Raw genomic sequence first — 18,587 nt, 5'->3', positions numbered from 1 at the left:
TCTCAATTATTATTTAGTGAGAGGTCTTGTCAATTTATTATCTATCACGTTTTAAGTGAACTAAAGCGGTGAACTTTGATAATTATAATTGACACGGTCGATGACTCGATAAAATAAAATGCATGTTTAGTTATGGCAATTTAGCGATGCATGCAAACATATAAATAAATGCAAAACATAAAACATAAAATCCTAGTATGGCCTTCCCTAAAAATTAAATTAAATTAACTATTACAAATTCGGAAACCAACTCCATTGGTCCCTTGAACTTCACTTGGCACGCATTCCAAGGCAACACCGTCTTGTCGGAACGCCTTTCCTAATGGCACCGTCTTCAAGGATCTCCGGAATTACAAGTAATAATTAAAAATTAAATAATTTCCTATTATACATTTGTAATAAAAATTAAATCTATTAAATTACAAAACGGTGATACGAGATCACAATAATTACAACCGAATCGATATTCCCATACATTCCGGGTAATACCAATTAAAAAACTAAGGCCATACTAAGTAAAATTACATAATTCAAAAATTATATAAATCAAAATATGACAATAATAAATAAAATGTAGCATTAAAATATGTATGAACATGCTTAATTTTATGCCAAATTGCCTTTAAAGAGCTAATATCGTATATTTTTCTCGGTTTTATGGATTTGAATGATTATTAACTATTAAAATCATGAAACATTTCATAAATCACATTTTTGTTCAAGCTAATTACCCTAACCTTTTAGGACTCAAAATTTAGTCTTCACCAATCGACAATAATTCAACTTGAATTTCTAATATTGTTCATTTGGACTCAAAATATATATAAAAACTCCAAATTAAATTAAAATAATTTCAAATAATTTCAAAATTTGAAATTTAAACTCTTGAACATTATGGAATAATTCCATGACATTCATAATGTTCAAAACTTAGGTTAAAAATTTCGAAAATCTTTTGAGAAAAATATCGTTGCGGTTTATCGAATTTGACAAATAAAATCATTAAAGCATAAGAAAAATAATTTAATCAACTTTTCACTTTTAGATATGAAAAATGGGATAAATAAGCAACATTGGATGTTTTCTTAAGTCATGAAATATGTTTTAGCATTATAGGCTAATTTAAGTCACTATTTATTGAATTTTTACTCAAAAATTCATAAATCATGCAAAAAGAGTTCAATCCGTTTAACATTTTTACACACACTGAGTAAAAACGCATGTGACAACATAATAAATTTTCATAACCAGATTCGAAATTTAACTCATATTAACCTAATAACCCTTTTAAAAATCAACTTTAACTTATAAAATTCATATTTTATGCAAAAAGACTTTATTTTACACGAAATTTAACATGAAACTAGTAGATTATATTTCTGAAATCATATCCAAAAATCACTGAAAAATTCGAAGTTTAACTATTTTTCGTCCAAAATTGACATTTTTTTCTCATAAAAATCACATTTTAATGCCAATAATATATATAATGAACAATAAAATCCATAAATCATCCCATATGACCTAAAATTCATTTAGGACCAGAAACTTTTAACAAGCAAAAAATTATTTCGTGATTTATCTTCATAAATCCTAAATAACAAGTTTTATTTGTTAACTAATTAACTCGGAAAAACAAACCCGATTTTGCATGCAACAACCTTGTGCTTTGATACCACTTGTTAGGATTCATTAATCTCTTTTTTATTACATATGGAATATGTGAATAATTAATTTAGTCATAAAATTAATTCAAGATCTTATGCATGCAAAACAAGTACAAGAGTAAGGAGAAAATCAGTTCCTTACATTTGATATTTCGAATATATGAGCACTAGTAAGGTCGCCTACCTTAGCTAGTTCTTGAGTTTTCCTTATGGATGAACAAGATTCAAGTCTAGAATCTCTCCCTAAGGATTGTACCAAGATAATACCCTTAATAGTTTAAATTAATATAAGACTAGTATTAATAAAAACTACCTTAAAATAGACACAAAATAATTTGTATTTTGCTCTTGAAAATTTCGGTCAAGAGGGAGAGGTTTTGTGAGATTTTTATTTTTGTTTTAACAACAAAAACTAGAGAGATTTATTTTTCTCAAGTTCTAAATTATTAAGAATGAATTAGTGTAAAGGAAAAATACACTACTTGAGTGTATAAAGGGGGAGGCAACCGGTTTTAGCATGGGTAGAGTGCCCAATGATTTTGCTTGTTGCTCTTCACAAGAGTGTAGGCTTAAAGCCTATAATTAGTAGGCAATGATAATGTTTCCCACTAATTAAAATGACAAAACATAAATTTCCTTCCTCTCCCATTTTACACGGCACATATGTATAATATGGACCCATTTTAACTTTGTCAATTTGTTAATTTGTATTGTGTGACAAATTGGACATGTTCCTAGACATGTCATTTAAATAATGCATTTTTAACAAATTAAAAATCATTATCTAAATGAAATAAATCACATACAAAATTAACTTAGTAATTCACAATTACAATTACTTAAAATGGGTCATAGAATTATAAATCACAACTTCTTATATTTATAATAGGCAATTCATTCTATATTTTAATTGTTTCATAAACAATAATTTAATCTAAGCAATAAAACAATTCGATTACTTAGACCGAATCTTATTTAATCAAATTACAATAAGACACGTAGTTTTACTCACAAAATCACTCGTCAATTTTAAGGAATTTAATTAACCAGTATCGACATACGATTAATTAAATAATCAATTAAGAGCATTACCCTATAGGTATGACCTTATGGGATCAACTGGTCACCACCGTCGTACGACAGTAATGTCAAACTCTAGTCAGCCAATTATTAGCGATATGTGTGGAGCAGTTGACTAAGAAGTATAACTTTCCCTCATGTATTCTTAATATGAGATTTAAACATGTGATCTCAATATGATCAAAAATGTGATCGCATTATTGTCGGGGACACTTACTCCAACAGAAGAACCAAAGAAAAAAAGAAAAAAGAAAAAAAAACTATGACCTGTTGGAAAACCGGTATTAACAGGTCAATTATGGCCTAGGTTTAGTACAAGTTAAATGATGTCAAAGTTTGGATTATCCTCAGTTAAACACGAGGATAGATTGGTATGAGAAGACGGGGGTATAGAATGGATTATTCTCATGAAATAAGCCAAGAAATTAAAAATGAATAAATTGAAGATATGAAAGTATGTCGAATTGTATGTGATAATATGAATAATAGTCGATTTCAAGCCTAAATAGAAACCTACGTCAAAACGAGCACGAGTTCAGAGGCAGAAGCCAGCCCAGAACAGGCGCTGCAACTAGTGCGTCCTCTGGAAGAGGTGCATCACCTGTTACGGCTGCTCTAGAATTGGGTTGCGATTGTGAAAGTCAGACCCGTGGTTAGTTATTATTTGTTGGTTGTTTTACGCCGATTATTGATGTAGGATTCGAATAAAAGCAGTTTAATTAGATAATATATGCAAACAAGTCAGATTATGGAGATTAAACGAGTTATTACGATGATTTACAAAGACGTGACGATGTCGGAATTGATTTTGTATACAAAGGCTCGGGTTGAAGATGGTTAAAAACAAGAACAAAATATACCAAAATATGGAAAACAAAGAGAAACATGTACAAAAGACGGATTCTAGGGACTTGATATGGGTAAACCGAGTCTCTTAAATCCGAGTTTAAATTTACGACGAAAATCCGTAAATATTGATTATAAAGGATTTAAGTCGGAAAATTATTGAAAAGGATTAAGAACAAGTGTAATGAACTGGAAACATTAGAACTTGAAGAAATAAATAAAGAAAAACGAAAGATAAAAAACGAACAGATACTCGAGGAAGAAGAAGAATTACAATAGCAGACAAGGAGCCTTTGAAAGAGGCGCAGCATGTGCTACGACTATTCCAGAAGGCGTACCTGCTGGTGCATTTCTCCTAGGTCGTCTTTCGCTGCTGTTTTGTCGAAAATGGTTTTAAAACGTGATTTTGAAAACGGTTTTGAGCATGCTTATGACATAAATTCTTACAAAATTATAATACAGAAATAAAATAAACAAAATTGGGATTTTACACCCTAGACTTACATGTTTTGATGAAACGAGATTGACTAAGTTGTCGTTAAGGATTGCACAACTCGATGTATGAAAGAAAGTGCCCTTAAAAAAGGATTAAAAACAGATTGATTAGGTAGAGTTGGTCGAATTGGTCGGTCTATGCAACATGACTGGTACTCAGAATGATCCAAGCTTACGTGATCGCGTAGAGCAAGCACGTAGGCGTCGAAAAGTAGGAGCGCGGTCTTAGAATGCAAAGGGAGAAGAGAAGGGCGGATACTCGCGTGAAAAAATATCTGAGGCGGAGGCCTCTATTTATACTAATCACGTGAAGGAATTTAGATAAAAGTGGAATTAGGAAAGTAATCCGGAAGAAATCTGAAAATTGGAAAAAAACCAGCCCAGGAAGAGGCGCAGCAGGAACTGCGACCTTTCCAAGAGGCGCACCTTCTGCTGTGTTTTCTCTTGGGTGGTTTCCTCCTCAGCAAGAAAGATTTCAACGGTTTTATTTAGGAATTAGGGAAGATGTATGCTTCCTTATTCCACAAGGAAGATATTTTCGTGATAAAAGATAAAATTTAGAAATAATACTCCAGAAAATTCGAGAATTTTCCGACTCAGTTTTAAGATGGTTTTAGAAAACGGAAGCGGTTTTTGACCCGGACTCCAAATGAACTCTAATTACTGTCAAAACAACCGAATCAGCGCGTAGATGACGACCATGAGATTGACTCAACTGTTTGAGCTATCACATATCGACGAACTTACGAAATGTCATAAATCGCTCAGCGTGATTAAACATGCGGTCCAATCATCACTGGGTGGTTGGCGGGAGGTGCAGAAATGAGGTGTCTACACTTACTTCGAGTTAATTAATTACTTATCAGAATTGGATAATTAGTTTTGCAAACTAGGATTTTCACCGACCGGCCGGTTAAGACTATTATAGGCCGCAACAATTGAATTGTATGACTTAATGATAGCGACCACATGTTAAGTTTAGATTTAAAGGACATAACAGAATCGACCGATCTTGTGGCCTTAAACAATATAATTGTTCAATCAATGAATTAAATCTCACCCCTAGATGACTACCTAGTGAACCCCATCCCTAGACTTTTTAATATTATTGAATTCGCCTTATTTACTTTATTGCAATTAGTTTATAGAAATCAATCAAACAACCTTTCAAGAAACAGCTACTTTGAGACGGGCTTAAATACTAACAAACTAGAACAATTACCTCGCCTCCATGTGGATTCGACCCTTCTTACCGCTAGCTATAAGTTAGTAGTAATTTAGGTTTATTTTGATATAGGTGATACGACTTTAGCATAATCAATAACTTATACTGCCGTCATCTATACAACCAGCCAACCAACAAACGCATAACATAACTAACTATACAAACATGCGTAAACAACATCAGGAATCAAATCATAGGATAGTATAACTGACTCTCCTACTCATCATACGAACAAGATTGATCAAATTACATAAGAAAGCATAGCGTTATACTATAACTAAATACAACGCAACATATGAAACAAGTATTAACGACCAAGGTTATGACAGCCTTAATCATAACATAAACTTTGGATGCGAGGTTACATTAACTTTGACTATAGCTTCAACATATAAGCTGAGGTTATACTAACCTAATCCATAATCTTGACACGAAACTCAAGGCTACACTAGCTCCAACCATAACCTTGAGCCATAACTCAGGTTTACGTTAGTATCAGCCATAACCTTAACTCGTATTTCAAAGTTATACCAGTTTCAGCTATAACCTTGATTTATATTTCCACGGTTATACTACTTTCAGCCATAACTTAAGTCATAACTCAAGGTTGTACTAGCTTCAACTACAACCTTGATTCTGTTGGAGTAAGTGTCCTCCGACAATAATGCGATCACAATTGTCGATCATATTGATCACATATTTAAATCTCATTACAAGAATACGGAAGGGATTTATAGTCAACTTGTCCACACATATTAGTAATGATTGGCTGGCTAGAGTTTGACATTACTGTCGTGCGACGGTGGTGATCAGTTGATCCCTTGAGGTCACAACTAAAGGACGATTCCCTTAATTGAAAAGGTTAATTAATTGTATACCGATACAGATTAATTAATTCCTTAAAATTGAACAAATTATTATCATAAGAGAGAAAATGACATCTTATTATAATGTGATTAAATGAGATTTTATTTAGTAATTTAAGAAGTTATATTACTAAAATTAATCGGTGTTTGCGAAACACGCGAGATGAGAATGATAAGTCAGTTATAATTACAAAATGTTGTGAATTATACTAACTAGTAATGAAATGACCATTTTATGAGAAAGTAATTTTAAATTACTAGTCAATTTGTTAAATATGCATTTTAAATTAAAACATGACATATGACATATGACATGTCACATGTCACATAACATACAATTGTACAATTGACAAAAATAAAATGGACTCCATATTACACTACATAAACCGAAATTGATGGGCAACGTATATAGTTTTGTCTTTTTCCATTTGTCTTATTCTTTTGTCTAAAATGCATGATAGTGACATGACTATGGACAAAGGCTTACACATTTGTCTTGTGAAGACAAAAAGGAAAAAGAAAAATTGTCCTCTACTCAATGGTACCAACCGATTTTGGTGAGAAAATAAGAGAGGATTTTTCCTCTATTATTCATTCTAACATATTTTATGAAAATACCACTCTCTCTCTCTCTCTCTCTTGTTCTTCATAAAAGTCCTTTTTATGAATCTAATTTGTTCATATCAATCACTAATAATACTAGTAGTAGTATATGAGTATTAGTAACCGATTTTAAGGTAAACCACATTATAAATATCTAGTACATCCAACATGTTAGTTTGTGGGATTAAGGGATAGTCTTGGGTGCTACTAATTGGAGGGCTTCTATTTTGAAGTCATGTATGTTCATCCAAATATTGGAAAGCTCAAGAACTAACAAGAAGGAGATCTTGTTGGTGCCCATTTGACCGAAATTTTAATGGTGAGAAATTGATTTTCTTGTCTCTTCTTATTTAGTTTGCATGCATAAAATTTAAATTAATTTTATGACTAAATTAATTTGTAACATATAAGAATATGTTGTATTATGAGATATAGATTTCTAACAAGCGGTATCATGAGCACAAGGATGTTTGCATGCAAATCGGTTATAGTTTTTCCGAGTTATACGATTAACATATAAAACTTATAAATTTGTGTTTATTATGATATATCACGAAATTTACTATGCATGTTAAAGTTTCTGGTCCTAAAATGTATTTAGGATATTTTGGTTAATTTATGGATTTTTATTGTTCATTTTATTTAATAATGGCATTAAAATGTGATTTTATGATTAAAATGTCATTTTCGGACTAAAATTAGTTAAACTTCGAATTTTCCATTGTTTTTTGGATATGTTTTCACATATATTATTTTTAGATGATCTGGAAATTTTCAGAATTTTTGGAGTTTTTATACTCGAAATATGGATTTTTCATGATAAAAATCGAATTTAAATGAAAAATAGGTTAATATGAGATAAATTTCGAATCTGGTCATAGAAATTTAGTATGTTGTCACATGCAATTTTACAAGATGTGTGTAAAATAATAGGCTATAATGAAGTCTTCATGCATGATTTATGAATTTTTGATGAAAAATAGCATAAATAGTGACTTAATTAGTGAAAAATTGCTAAAACATACTTCATGACTAAGGAAAAACGTCACATGTTGCATTTTATTATCTTTTTCAGATCTAAAATTAAAAAGTTGATGAGTATATTTTTCTCATGTTTTTATGATTTTAATTGATAAATCCGATAATCCGCAACATAGTTTTTCCGATAATTTTTCGAAATTTTAACCTAAGTTTTTGAACATTATGAGTGTCATGGTATTTTTCCAGAATGTTCATGAGTTTAAATTTCAAATTTTGAGTTTATTTAAAATTTTTGTGATTTATTTGAAGTTTATAGCATTTTATTGTAATTTTGAGTCCATTAATGAACAATTTTAAGAAATATAAGTTAATTATAGTCACTTAGTGGAGACTAATTTTGAGTCCTAAGTTGGTTAGAGTAATTAACTTGTGCATAAATATGATTTTATGTAATTTATTGTGATTTTAAAAGGTTGAATCACGCAAATCCGTAAAAACCGTTAAATATACGATATTGGCTCATTAAAGGCGATTTAGCATAAAATTGGGCATGTTCATACATATTATAATATTGCATTTTATTTATGATTGTCATAATTTTATTTTATGTAATTTTGAATTATGTAATTTTACTTAGTATGGCCTTAGTTTTTAATTGGTATTACCCGAAATGTATGGGAATATCGATTCAGTTGTAATTTATTGTGATCTCGTATCACCGTTTTGTAATTTAATAGATTTATTTTATTTTAATTACAAATGTATAATAGGAAATTATGTAATTTGTTATGTAATTTATTTATTCCGGAGTTCCTTGAAGACGGTGTCATTCAAGAAGGCGATACATAAAGACGGTGTTACCTCGAGATGCGTGCCTAAACCGAAGTTCAAGGAACCAATGGAGTTGGTTTCCGAATATGCAATAGTTAATTAGATTTTCTATTTTAGGAAGGCCATACATGGATTTATTTATGTTTTGCATTTTATTTATATGTTGCATGCATCGCTAAATCGCCATAACTAAAACATGCATTGTCATTTTAATCGAATTTATCGACCGTGTCAATTACAATTATCGTAGTTCACCGCTTTAGTTCACTTAAAACGTGATAGATAATAAATTGACATGACCTCTCGCTAAAATAATCAATTGAGACATAGCCTTACCAAAAATTAGAAACCATGAAAACCTATTTCGTGAGGGAGTGCACTCTGCCACACCGGGGTACAAACCTTGTTACGTAGGGGAAGTGGGTGATAAATGTCTATCCACCGAATTTATGTTAATGAAAGGTATTTCGGCACACCGTGCCCTAAGTTGATATGAGTTTGGATCATGGACACATTTATTCGAAATTTGGGTTGAACTCAACGAAAGTATTCACGATGTATTTTCGGATGTGTTTCGGGCTAGAGATAAATATTAATGTAATTTTATCGACCAAGAGTTCTAAAAGTAGAATCGATTAAAGAGTTAATCCACCGAGTTATATTAATAAAGGGTATTTCGGCACACCATGCCCCAAGTTAATATGAATTTGGATCTTGGAATCATTTATCATAGTTGGGTAGAGGTCACTATGTAAATGCTTTACTTGTTATTTACAAGTATTATTATAACGATGAATGTTTTGTTTTCATTATTCCGTTATCATATTGTTCTATTTCTTCACCACAATTCATATACGATATCATTTCGTTTTTGATTCAAATCTCCATTAAAACATCTTAACTAAAGACAAATATGAATTTGCTTCTAAAACCTCAAATGAACCATTGCTAAGGATCTCTTGTAAAGAGTATAGATTAAAGTTATTCATTATCAAACAGGTTTTTGATTCTTGACTAACACATCTACTTAGAATGGATTGTTTTTCATATACTTAATTAAATTAAGTACCTTGAAGCGATAAATTGTTTTGGTAATTAGATTTGTCGGAAATCGTAGTAGACCAAAATATCGCAACCACTTCAATGAAAGTTTTAAGACTACAACGATTGAATCGAAGAGTAGTCTTCATAAGATTCAACTTTGCTTCTCTAAGTAAAGATTTTTTGAAATGAGTGGGAGCATTCTCTTAAACCGTTAAGAAAAGGACGAGGTTCAAGAAGCAAAGATTATAATGGAATTGATTCAAGGTAATGTTAAAAGTAAAGTTATTGAGAATAACGATACTAAACCTATCAATCCCGACCGATAAAGTTTCCATTGTCTTAATTGTTGGACGCTAGAAAGGAAACAACCCCAAATTATTGAAGAATCAACAAGTTAGTTGTGGGACATCTAATGGGACCTTCTTCTTTAAATTTTTATTTAATTGACATAAATTTTGCTAGTACTATTTCGTCCATATTAGAAACCGATGGTGGTTTTCATCATTGTATGCAATACATAGAATGATTAGAATATGACGACTAGCAACAATTATGTTGAGAGATAGAGTCATTGTGTACTCAATCTAGTTTTTGGGTTTAGAGTTGTACTTAATTGTGACTATTAAGTGAATAAACTCTAAATAAGAATATAAACTTGTTAAGATACAAAAAGAGGTTTCACTTTTGTGACCCTATACACCATGATTTGATGTATGGCTAGCCCATTATCAAGGTGATTATATTCTAAACCTAACTAGAATGATATATCATGTAGATGATGCAAGACTCAAATTGGTAACCCAAGATTAAACCTTAGATTCTGGAATGATGAACGCAAAGAGTTATCGAGTACTCTTGAAACCATTAGATCTTATGGTATATGCGTATCTTGTATTCAAAGCAAGATGTCTCGTGCCTTTTGGTTGAAAAGGAGATCGAGGTTGTAAATCATTGATCAAAAATAGGTTGATCATTTTCTTTTACCAACGATTTAGGTTGACACTAATGTGTTCACTTAATAAGGTAAATAGAGAAATCTTTGAAGAAGTTCAAAAGTTCAAAGAAGCACGATTTAGTCGTGATGGGATTATCAAAGTGAAGACTTTGATATAAGCCAAAAGAAATGTGATTTAGTATCACAAATTAATCTCTCTTAACACACATTATGGGATAATGTGTGATTGGATAAGAATTCAAACGCTATTCGATATGGTTTGGACTTCAATCAAGTTACTTTGAGTTACTTGATCCTTTTGGGGATTTTGTATTTTGTCTAAGTTATTTTTCCACTAAATCTAAAACAAATCATATGAGATATGAAATGGTAGGGTACCATGTTTGTAAGTTTTTCACAAGGAACAAATGCTCATTTTTCCCTTTCAGTTATCACGAGTACGACGGGTTTGCGGCTCGTGAAGCTGTCTTTCTAAAATACAAGTTTATTTTAGGAGACAGAGTGGGAGAAATTATTCAAGAGCGAGCCACAAAGAATGCCACAAAGAATGTTATGTCGCAAGAAACTGGTCTTTCTTGGCTACATGAGACGTTTTGTGTAAGATGTTGTTCTTTAAAACTTAGGAGGTTAAACTCGTCACTTGTTGAAAATGATGAATTCATGCTACTTCTAAGAAAGTAAAGAGCTTATAACTTACAAAAGAAATCGTTTGATTCAAGTTGATTACTTCTAGAAAGTAATGAACATATGACTTACATGAGAATGTTTAAGCCACAACTCAATACAAGGCTTAGAGCCATGAAAATCCGAAATAAAAGGCTTGATTAGTTGCAAAGGGTTTTGCACTAATAAAGAGAGATTTCAAAGCTTGATTGGTTGCATAGGGTTTTGCACTAGTTGAAATGCTTAAGTCTATTTGGATCTTCTTAGGGATTGTGTTTCATTATGATGATATACATATAGCGAGTAAATCAAAAACTCACTTCTTCAATTAGAAGGAATGTATTCAATACATGTCTTGAGTTTTGTAGATTCTTGCAATCCTAAGATAATGTGAAACTTAAGAGAGGGTCTTAAGTAGGACATCAGTGAGTTGGAATCAATGTTTTGATCATGTGATAAAACATTTCTCGATAAGTCGAGAAGTTGTGTTTATACATGGAGTTTAGTGGGAGTTACGGAAATTTTGATAGTCTTATATGTGGATGACATTTTGATCATTGCGAATGATTTAAGACTTTGGAGAAATATAGTACATCTTTAATATACGGATTTATGGAGATAAATCCACATGATATTAATGTCAAATAAGGAATCTTATGATGATAAGATTCATGACTAGTTCAATCGAGTTGAATATATTTGATTGATTCCATTTGCTTCATTCTTGGATCAATTAAATAGGAAATGATGTATAACACTTCATATACTTTGAGTATGATGAATTATTTCAAAATCGAATTCAAGAAATAATTACCAAGTAGCCATATTGATTACCCTTAAGTGCTTGCAGAAGCATTAAGGATATAATGCAAAGTATTTTGATGCAATTTTGTGTAAGGGTGTTACACAAGTGACAATTGACAATTGAGATTGCGCATGGTTTCTGACAAAACCATAATCAAAACACATTAGGATGGTTAAGATACCATTGTGGCTGTGTTATTTAAGAAATAGATTTTCTAGAATCGTTCTAGGCTATAAAGAACAATGAGAGATATTTATAACGGAAATTGAGTACACTTGCAATCATGAGATGTGCAACAGGATGAGTCCCGCACACTGTGAAAACAGTGGGAGCTATTCTTAGGCTAGAGGACCTATGTCTTGAGTGGATCTCGACACGTACTCAGAAAGTTTTGTGATGCAAATGTATATATTACAAAGGAAACCGAGTATGTAGTAAGGTTGAGTAAGGTACAAGAAGTTGATAAAACCCACTAACCAAAGCCTTCTCATAGGCTAAACATGATGAGTCATGTCATTTCAATTGAATTGAAATGAACAACTACATACAAGATCAAATTAGATTATAGAACATGAAATAGTAATCAGGCATTGACTATTCATATGTGATAATCGCATTTGTCGTTCGAGTTTTTACTTTAAAAACTCCTTTTATACTTTGTTACATCCAAACGGGTTGTAGAGACAACATTGAACCCCGTTAAAGTGAACACGGATAAGCATTGTATTCGCCCATAGTCACTTGTATGAGGTGACGTCTTGAAGTGACTAGAATGTGATGCGATTGATGGCAAGTTCAAGTGCCATAGAGTCATGTGAGATGACTAGTCGATCACATAGGCAGACTGTTAGGAACACTTTGTCGGGCAGTGACCGCTTATAGAGTTCTGGCAAATTTATATAGCCTGGTCGTGGCGAGAGCTACTATAGTATTCTAATGAGTCGATTCTTTTGACTAAAGACTGTTCGCCTAAGATGGCATAGTTTCAGATTAACTTTGATTTGTGTTACTACGACCTTCGTAAATGGGGTCAAATGGGCATATTTTGGGTTATGATGGATGTGGCTAGTCGAAGGGAATAAGTGCGATAGAAATTGTCCACCCCTTTGTCAGGGTTAAAACAATATCTCAGGGCCACTCGAGGAGTAATGAACTGGAAATGCGTGGCCACGCTCGGAAGGTATCTGTGGTAGATAACTCCGGTCAATCGATTCTCTCGGATCGAGGAAACCACTCTCGATATGATCACTTGCAAGTACGACCCGATAGACACCTTGCATTGAGTGGGAGATAGTAATAGGACAAGAGAATTGGTGACGCACACTTGTCGAGGACAAGTGGGAGATTGTTGGAGTAAGTGTCCTCCGACAATAATGCGATCACAATTGTCAATCATATTGATCACATATTTAAATCTCATTACAAGAATACGGAAAGGATGATACATAATATATATAGTCAACTGGTCCACACATATCGGTAATGATTGGCTGGCTAGAGTTTGACATTACTCGTGCGGCGGTGGTGATCGTTGATCCTTGAGGTCACACCTAAAGGACGATTCCCTTAATTGAAAAGGTTAATTAAGTGTATACCGATACAGATTAATTAATTCCTTAAAATTGAACAAATTATTATCATAAGAGAGAAAATGACATCTTATTATAATGTGATTAAATGAGATTTTATTTAGTAATTTAAGAAGTTATATTACTAAAATTAATCGGTGTTTGCGAAACACGCGAGATGAGAATGATAAGTCAGTTATAATTACAAAATGTTGTGAATTATACTAACTAGTAATTAAATGACCATTTTATGAGAAAGTAATTTTAAATTACTAGTCAATTTGTTAAATATGATTTATTTAATTTGTAAATGATATTTAATTTGTTAAATATGCATTTTAAATTAAAACATGACATATGACATGTCACATGTCACATGACATACAATTGTACAATTGACAAAAATAAAATGGACTCCATATTACACTACATAAACCGAAATTGATGGGCAGTGTATATAGTTTTGTCTTTTTCCATTTGTCTTATTCTTTTGTCTAAAATGCATGATAGTGACATGACTATGGACAAAGGCTTACACATTTGTCTTGTAAAGACAAAAAGGAAAAAGAAAAATTGTCCTCTACTCAATGGTACCAACCGGTTTTTGTGAGAAAATAAGAGAGGATTTTTCCTCTATTATTCATTCTAACATATTTTATGAAAATACCTCTCTCTCTCTCTCTCTCTCTCTCTCTCTCTCTCTCTCTCTTGTTCTTCATAAAAGTCCTTTTTATGAATCTAATTTGTTCATATCAATCACTAATAATACTAGTAGTAGTATATGAGTATTAGTAACCGATTTTAAGGTAAACCACATTACAAATATCTAGTACATGTTAGTTTGTGGGATTATAGGATAGTCTTGGGTGCTACTAATTTGAGGGCTTCTATTTTGAAGTCATGTATGTTCATCCAAATATTGGAAAGCTCAAGAACTAACAAGAAGGAGATCTTGTTGGTGCCCATTTGACCGAAATTTTAATGGTGAGAAATTGATTTTCTTGTCTCTTCTTATTTAGTTTGCATGCATAAGATTTAAATTAATTTTATGACTAAATTAATTTGTAACATATAAGAATATGTTGTATAATGAGATATAGATTTCTAACAGATTCATATTTCAAGGTTATACATAATTTAGTTATAACCCCGAGCCTTACTGTTGGCCATGAGTTAAGCCTCCTCTAGGGTTACACTCGTGAACCCTAGTTGCGCACACAACACCTTAAACAACGCATAAATAACATACGATATACAATTAATACGTTAAAACTTATGCAAGCATACAAACCATATTACTCATCACAATAAATCAACAAACATGGTACCAATCATACAAAACAACCATTAAATCATATTGATCATATCAATTGTCATAAACACAACTAAGAGAGAAACATCTAGTTACCTAATTAGCAATTAATGATGCACACAATGAAAACCTCCATGAAGAACAAGACCAAAAAAACCTTGTCTCAAACACGTGCCAATATCTCAAAAATCGACTTTAATGAATACCCAAATTCAAACTCATGAAAGCACCATAGAAGACTCTTCTTCTTCTTCTTTACCTATTAAAATACGAGACCCAAAACGTAGGTTTAAAGGTCCATACAAATAATTCTCATAAAAATATTTCGAGAAGAATATGTTGTAAAGGAAAGAGTCAAGATTATGAAAATATAATTTATGTTTGCATTTGGAATAAGGATAGATGCACAACAATGGAATCAAAGGGAGAAAGGAGAACAAAAGAGAGAAAAGATGAAGGGAGGGCCGCGGCAAAACTCACGTAGAAAAAGAATGAGCAACATAGTTGCTTGCTTACGGTTTTTGTATCTTATATCATTGTGCATTTGGTATACCATTGTGACACCAAATTCACTGTGCTTGTGTCCTTTGATTACATCAGTAATTATATATTTGTCATTCTTCTTGTTTTTTACTGCTTCTATTCTCTGTCTCTTGTAAAACCCCCAATTTTTATAACTTTCATCTTTCTTCTGCTCATCATCATCGTCTTCTTACCTCCATCACAAGTACTTTATTAACAATATCCACCAAAAATTTTGGGGTTCGTCGTATAGATTTTGGGTTTGGGACTTACAAACGGCAGCAACAAGTCAATTTAGACAGTAACAAAACTTTAGTTACTCTTTATCTTTCCCCGTAACTTATTCGACCTTTTCTACGCATATTGATCATCTACAATATTTTAACAGAATACGCCTTATGACTTTGATATTGTGCTACGGTCCAGGTTAACAAACAGATATGATTCAATTCATCTAATTTGATTCATCCCATGTTTTTGCATAGTTTAATAGTTATTGTTTGATTGATTTTACATACTTGATGATTGTTCCCTTCACTATATAAGCCATATGGATTAGTTGATTGCTTTTAATTCTGGTGAATTGTCGGAAATAAGATGCACATTTACCTGCTGATTAGGACAAAATAAGATGCACATTAGGTGAGTTCATGGTTTTTTAAATCTATTACTTGAGATTTTTTTGAAATTAAAAATATTGTGATTATAGGTTTATACGAGATTCGGAATTTTAGTGCTGATTGATTTCTTATCATAATTTGGCTTCCAAATTTGCTCACCAAGTGTTTGATGAATTGCCACAAAAAAAAAACAAAAATCAAATGTTATTTCTTTCATATTAAGTCCAATATACACATAGCTTTAAGTGATTTAAAATTTTATATATACGATGTTGAATATTGGTATATGAAGGAAGTGCTGTGCAGTTTCTTGTACAAACTAAACTATTGAAACCCGTTGTTAAACACGGTTTATAGCTAAATGCCATTTTTTTTGCTTTAAAAAATGGCAACCACTAATCTTTCTCCTTCTCTGTTCTTGTATCATCCCTATCCTCCGCCTTCTGCATTTTTCTCGTATCGTCCGTATCTACTACCTTATACATTTTGCCCAGATTTCACACAAATTCATTGGAGTATGTCATCGTTTATGTATTTTGTCCCACAATGCTATTTTTTTTTTTGAGGAATCCCACAACCCTATTTTTAATACTACTTCGATGTTGTCTTTATTACATGTATATCTCCATAATCTTGATCTTATGCTATCCTAAGTCGCTGTCTTTTCTAGATTTATTTTAATTAACACTATAATTTAATATTTTCTAACTCAGAAAGCTTTCGGCAACAATCCAGATACTACACAATTGAAGTTCACGAGTCGGCGATTCAGAAAATTTGCCTATTCTGGTTAGTTTCGTATCTTTTGGATTTGATGTTTTTGCCTATTCAACTGCTGGTATTCCATATCTTGGTGTAAATTTTATTTTTTATTGGTTTTTGAACTTCGGTTGACATATTTTCTGGGTATAAATTTACTGTAAAAATATACGCATGAGATGTTTGATGAATTATCCCAAGTAAAACTAAAATTATTTTTCCATGAAAAAATAATAGAGGAAATATTAGGTTACGTAATAGCATTGGTAGATTAATTTTTTGTACCGTATAAGAATTGGTTCGTATTTTAAGCAATCGAGTCCATTTAGTATTCAACAAATTTCTAAATTTTTCGCGTTGTTGGCATCCTAAAACTATTGTCTATTTGTGCATGGTTGACATTTTGAATCGTTGAAGGGCTATGTATGCATTTATATCTTCTTATTCTGTAGGTAAAAATAAACTGCTTACTGAACAAGTGCAGTTGCATGCATGTCCTTTTGTCATACACTCTTCAATTTGGAAGCCAGTTATTTTATTTTTTGAAAAGAACGCCCAAAGTTATTATTGCATTAACGATAAATCAAACAAAACAGCGCTGTTCGCAATCAGTGGCAAAGCATCCGACCACAAATATCTACCAAGGACCCTAGGCGAAATATGAGCTAAAGCATGTGCGACACTATTGTTAACACGCCTAGTATACGACCAAGAAATAGAAAGAAAAGAGTTACGAAAAACTAAAATGTCATCTAAAACTAAAGCTAGCATGCTCCTCCCAGTTTTCTCCTTTTGAAGCACGTCAATAACTGGCAAGCAGTTGCTCTCAAAAACCACCTTGGAATGGTCTCGTTGCACAGCTTCTTTGACACCCTCGAAAACAGACACTACTTGAGCAACTCGCGGCTCCCAGACCTGCTCCTGCACCATAGATATCCCCCATAGAACCCAACCATCATCATCACGGCATACAATGCCAAGACTTACCCCCTCCGCATCCTTAAATCCTGCATCGATGTTAATTTTAACAAACCCCATCGATGGAGCCGTCCACCCCTACCCGTATTATTCTCCACATCCTTCTGCCCGGTAACCTTCCCTGTCTCACGCAGACACCCTCCTCCCTCTATTTCGTCCACCACATCCAAAGCTCTCCCACTAACCCCGAAAGGATCTACTTCCCTAAACTATAAAACAATCTTGTTACGGTGTTCCCATAAAGCCCAACACCCTACCATAGACTTGACTTATTCCCGAGCCCCGGACTCCCTCCACCGGAGCTCCGCCCAGTCCCAAACTTCCCCACCTCCCTCACCCTCATCACCATCTAGCTCTAACCCCTCCCAAACCCGTTTCGGAACAACACAATCTCTAAATAAATGTAAACTTGACACAAAAGACGAATTGCATAAAGATCAAAAAGAAGACTCACCTCAAACTCGAGAAGCAATATTCGCCCTTGTCGCCAAGGATTCACTGCACAGTTGTCAAAAGAAAAGCTTCACTCGGGGCCAAAACGGAATTTTACAGATCCTATTCCACAACCATTTCTCCTTCTCCCAATCCAATGCACCACTCATCTCCAACGCCTCTCTCTCCCCCGCTATACGACGATAAGAGGACTTGACAGAATAAATACCGTCCTCCTCCGCCGTCCAAAACCAAACATCCTGGGCCAGTTCGCACTAACTCGAATATTACCTATACATTCTTGCTCGAAAGGTAAAAACAATGAGGCAATTAAA

General features: G+C 32.8%; 1 protein-coding gene across 1 annotated transcript; it reads right to left on the bottom strand.

Moving 5' to 3' along the window:
• Positions 1-17,406: 17,406 nt before the first annotated feature.
• Positions 17,407-17,880, bottom strand: LOC141595374 (uncharacterized). Its single transcript, XM_074415338.1, has one exon. It carries the CDS (start codon positions 17,878-17,880, stop codon positions 17,407-17,409), a length of 474 nt encoding a protein of 157 aa, XP_074271439.1.
• Between the last annotated feature and the right edge of the window lie 707 nt (positions 17,881-18,587).

This window comes from Silene latifolia, chromosome 8, assembly GCF_048544455.1.
Source record: "Silene latifolia isolate original U9 population chromosome 8, ASM4854445v1, whole genome shotgun sequence".
In the NCBI taxonomy this organism is placed as follows: domain Eukaryota; kingdom Viridiplantae; phylum Streptophyta; class Magnoliopsida; order Caryophyllales; family Caryophyllaceae; genus Silene; species Silene latifolia.
Note: the sequence above shows the minus strand (reverse complement) of the source record. Positions and strands in the feature narration are given on the sequence as shown.

Excerpts from the sequence above, each read along its gene's own strand:
- LOC141595374 (XM_074415338.1), bottom strand. The coding sequence starts at position 17,880 with ATGGGGTTTGTTAAAATTAACATCGATGCAGGATTTAAGGATGCGGAG.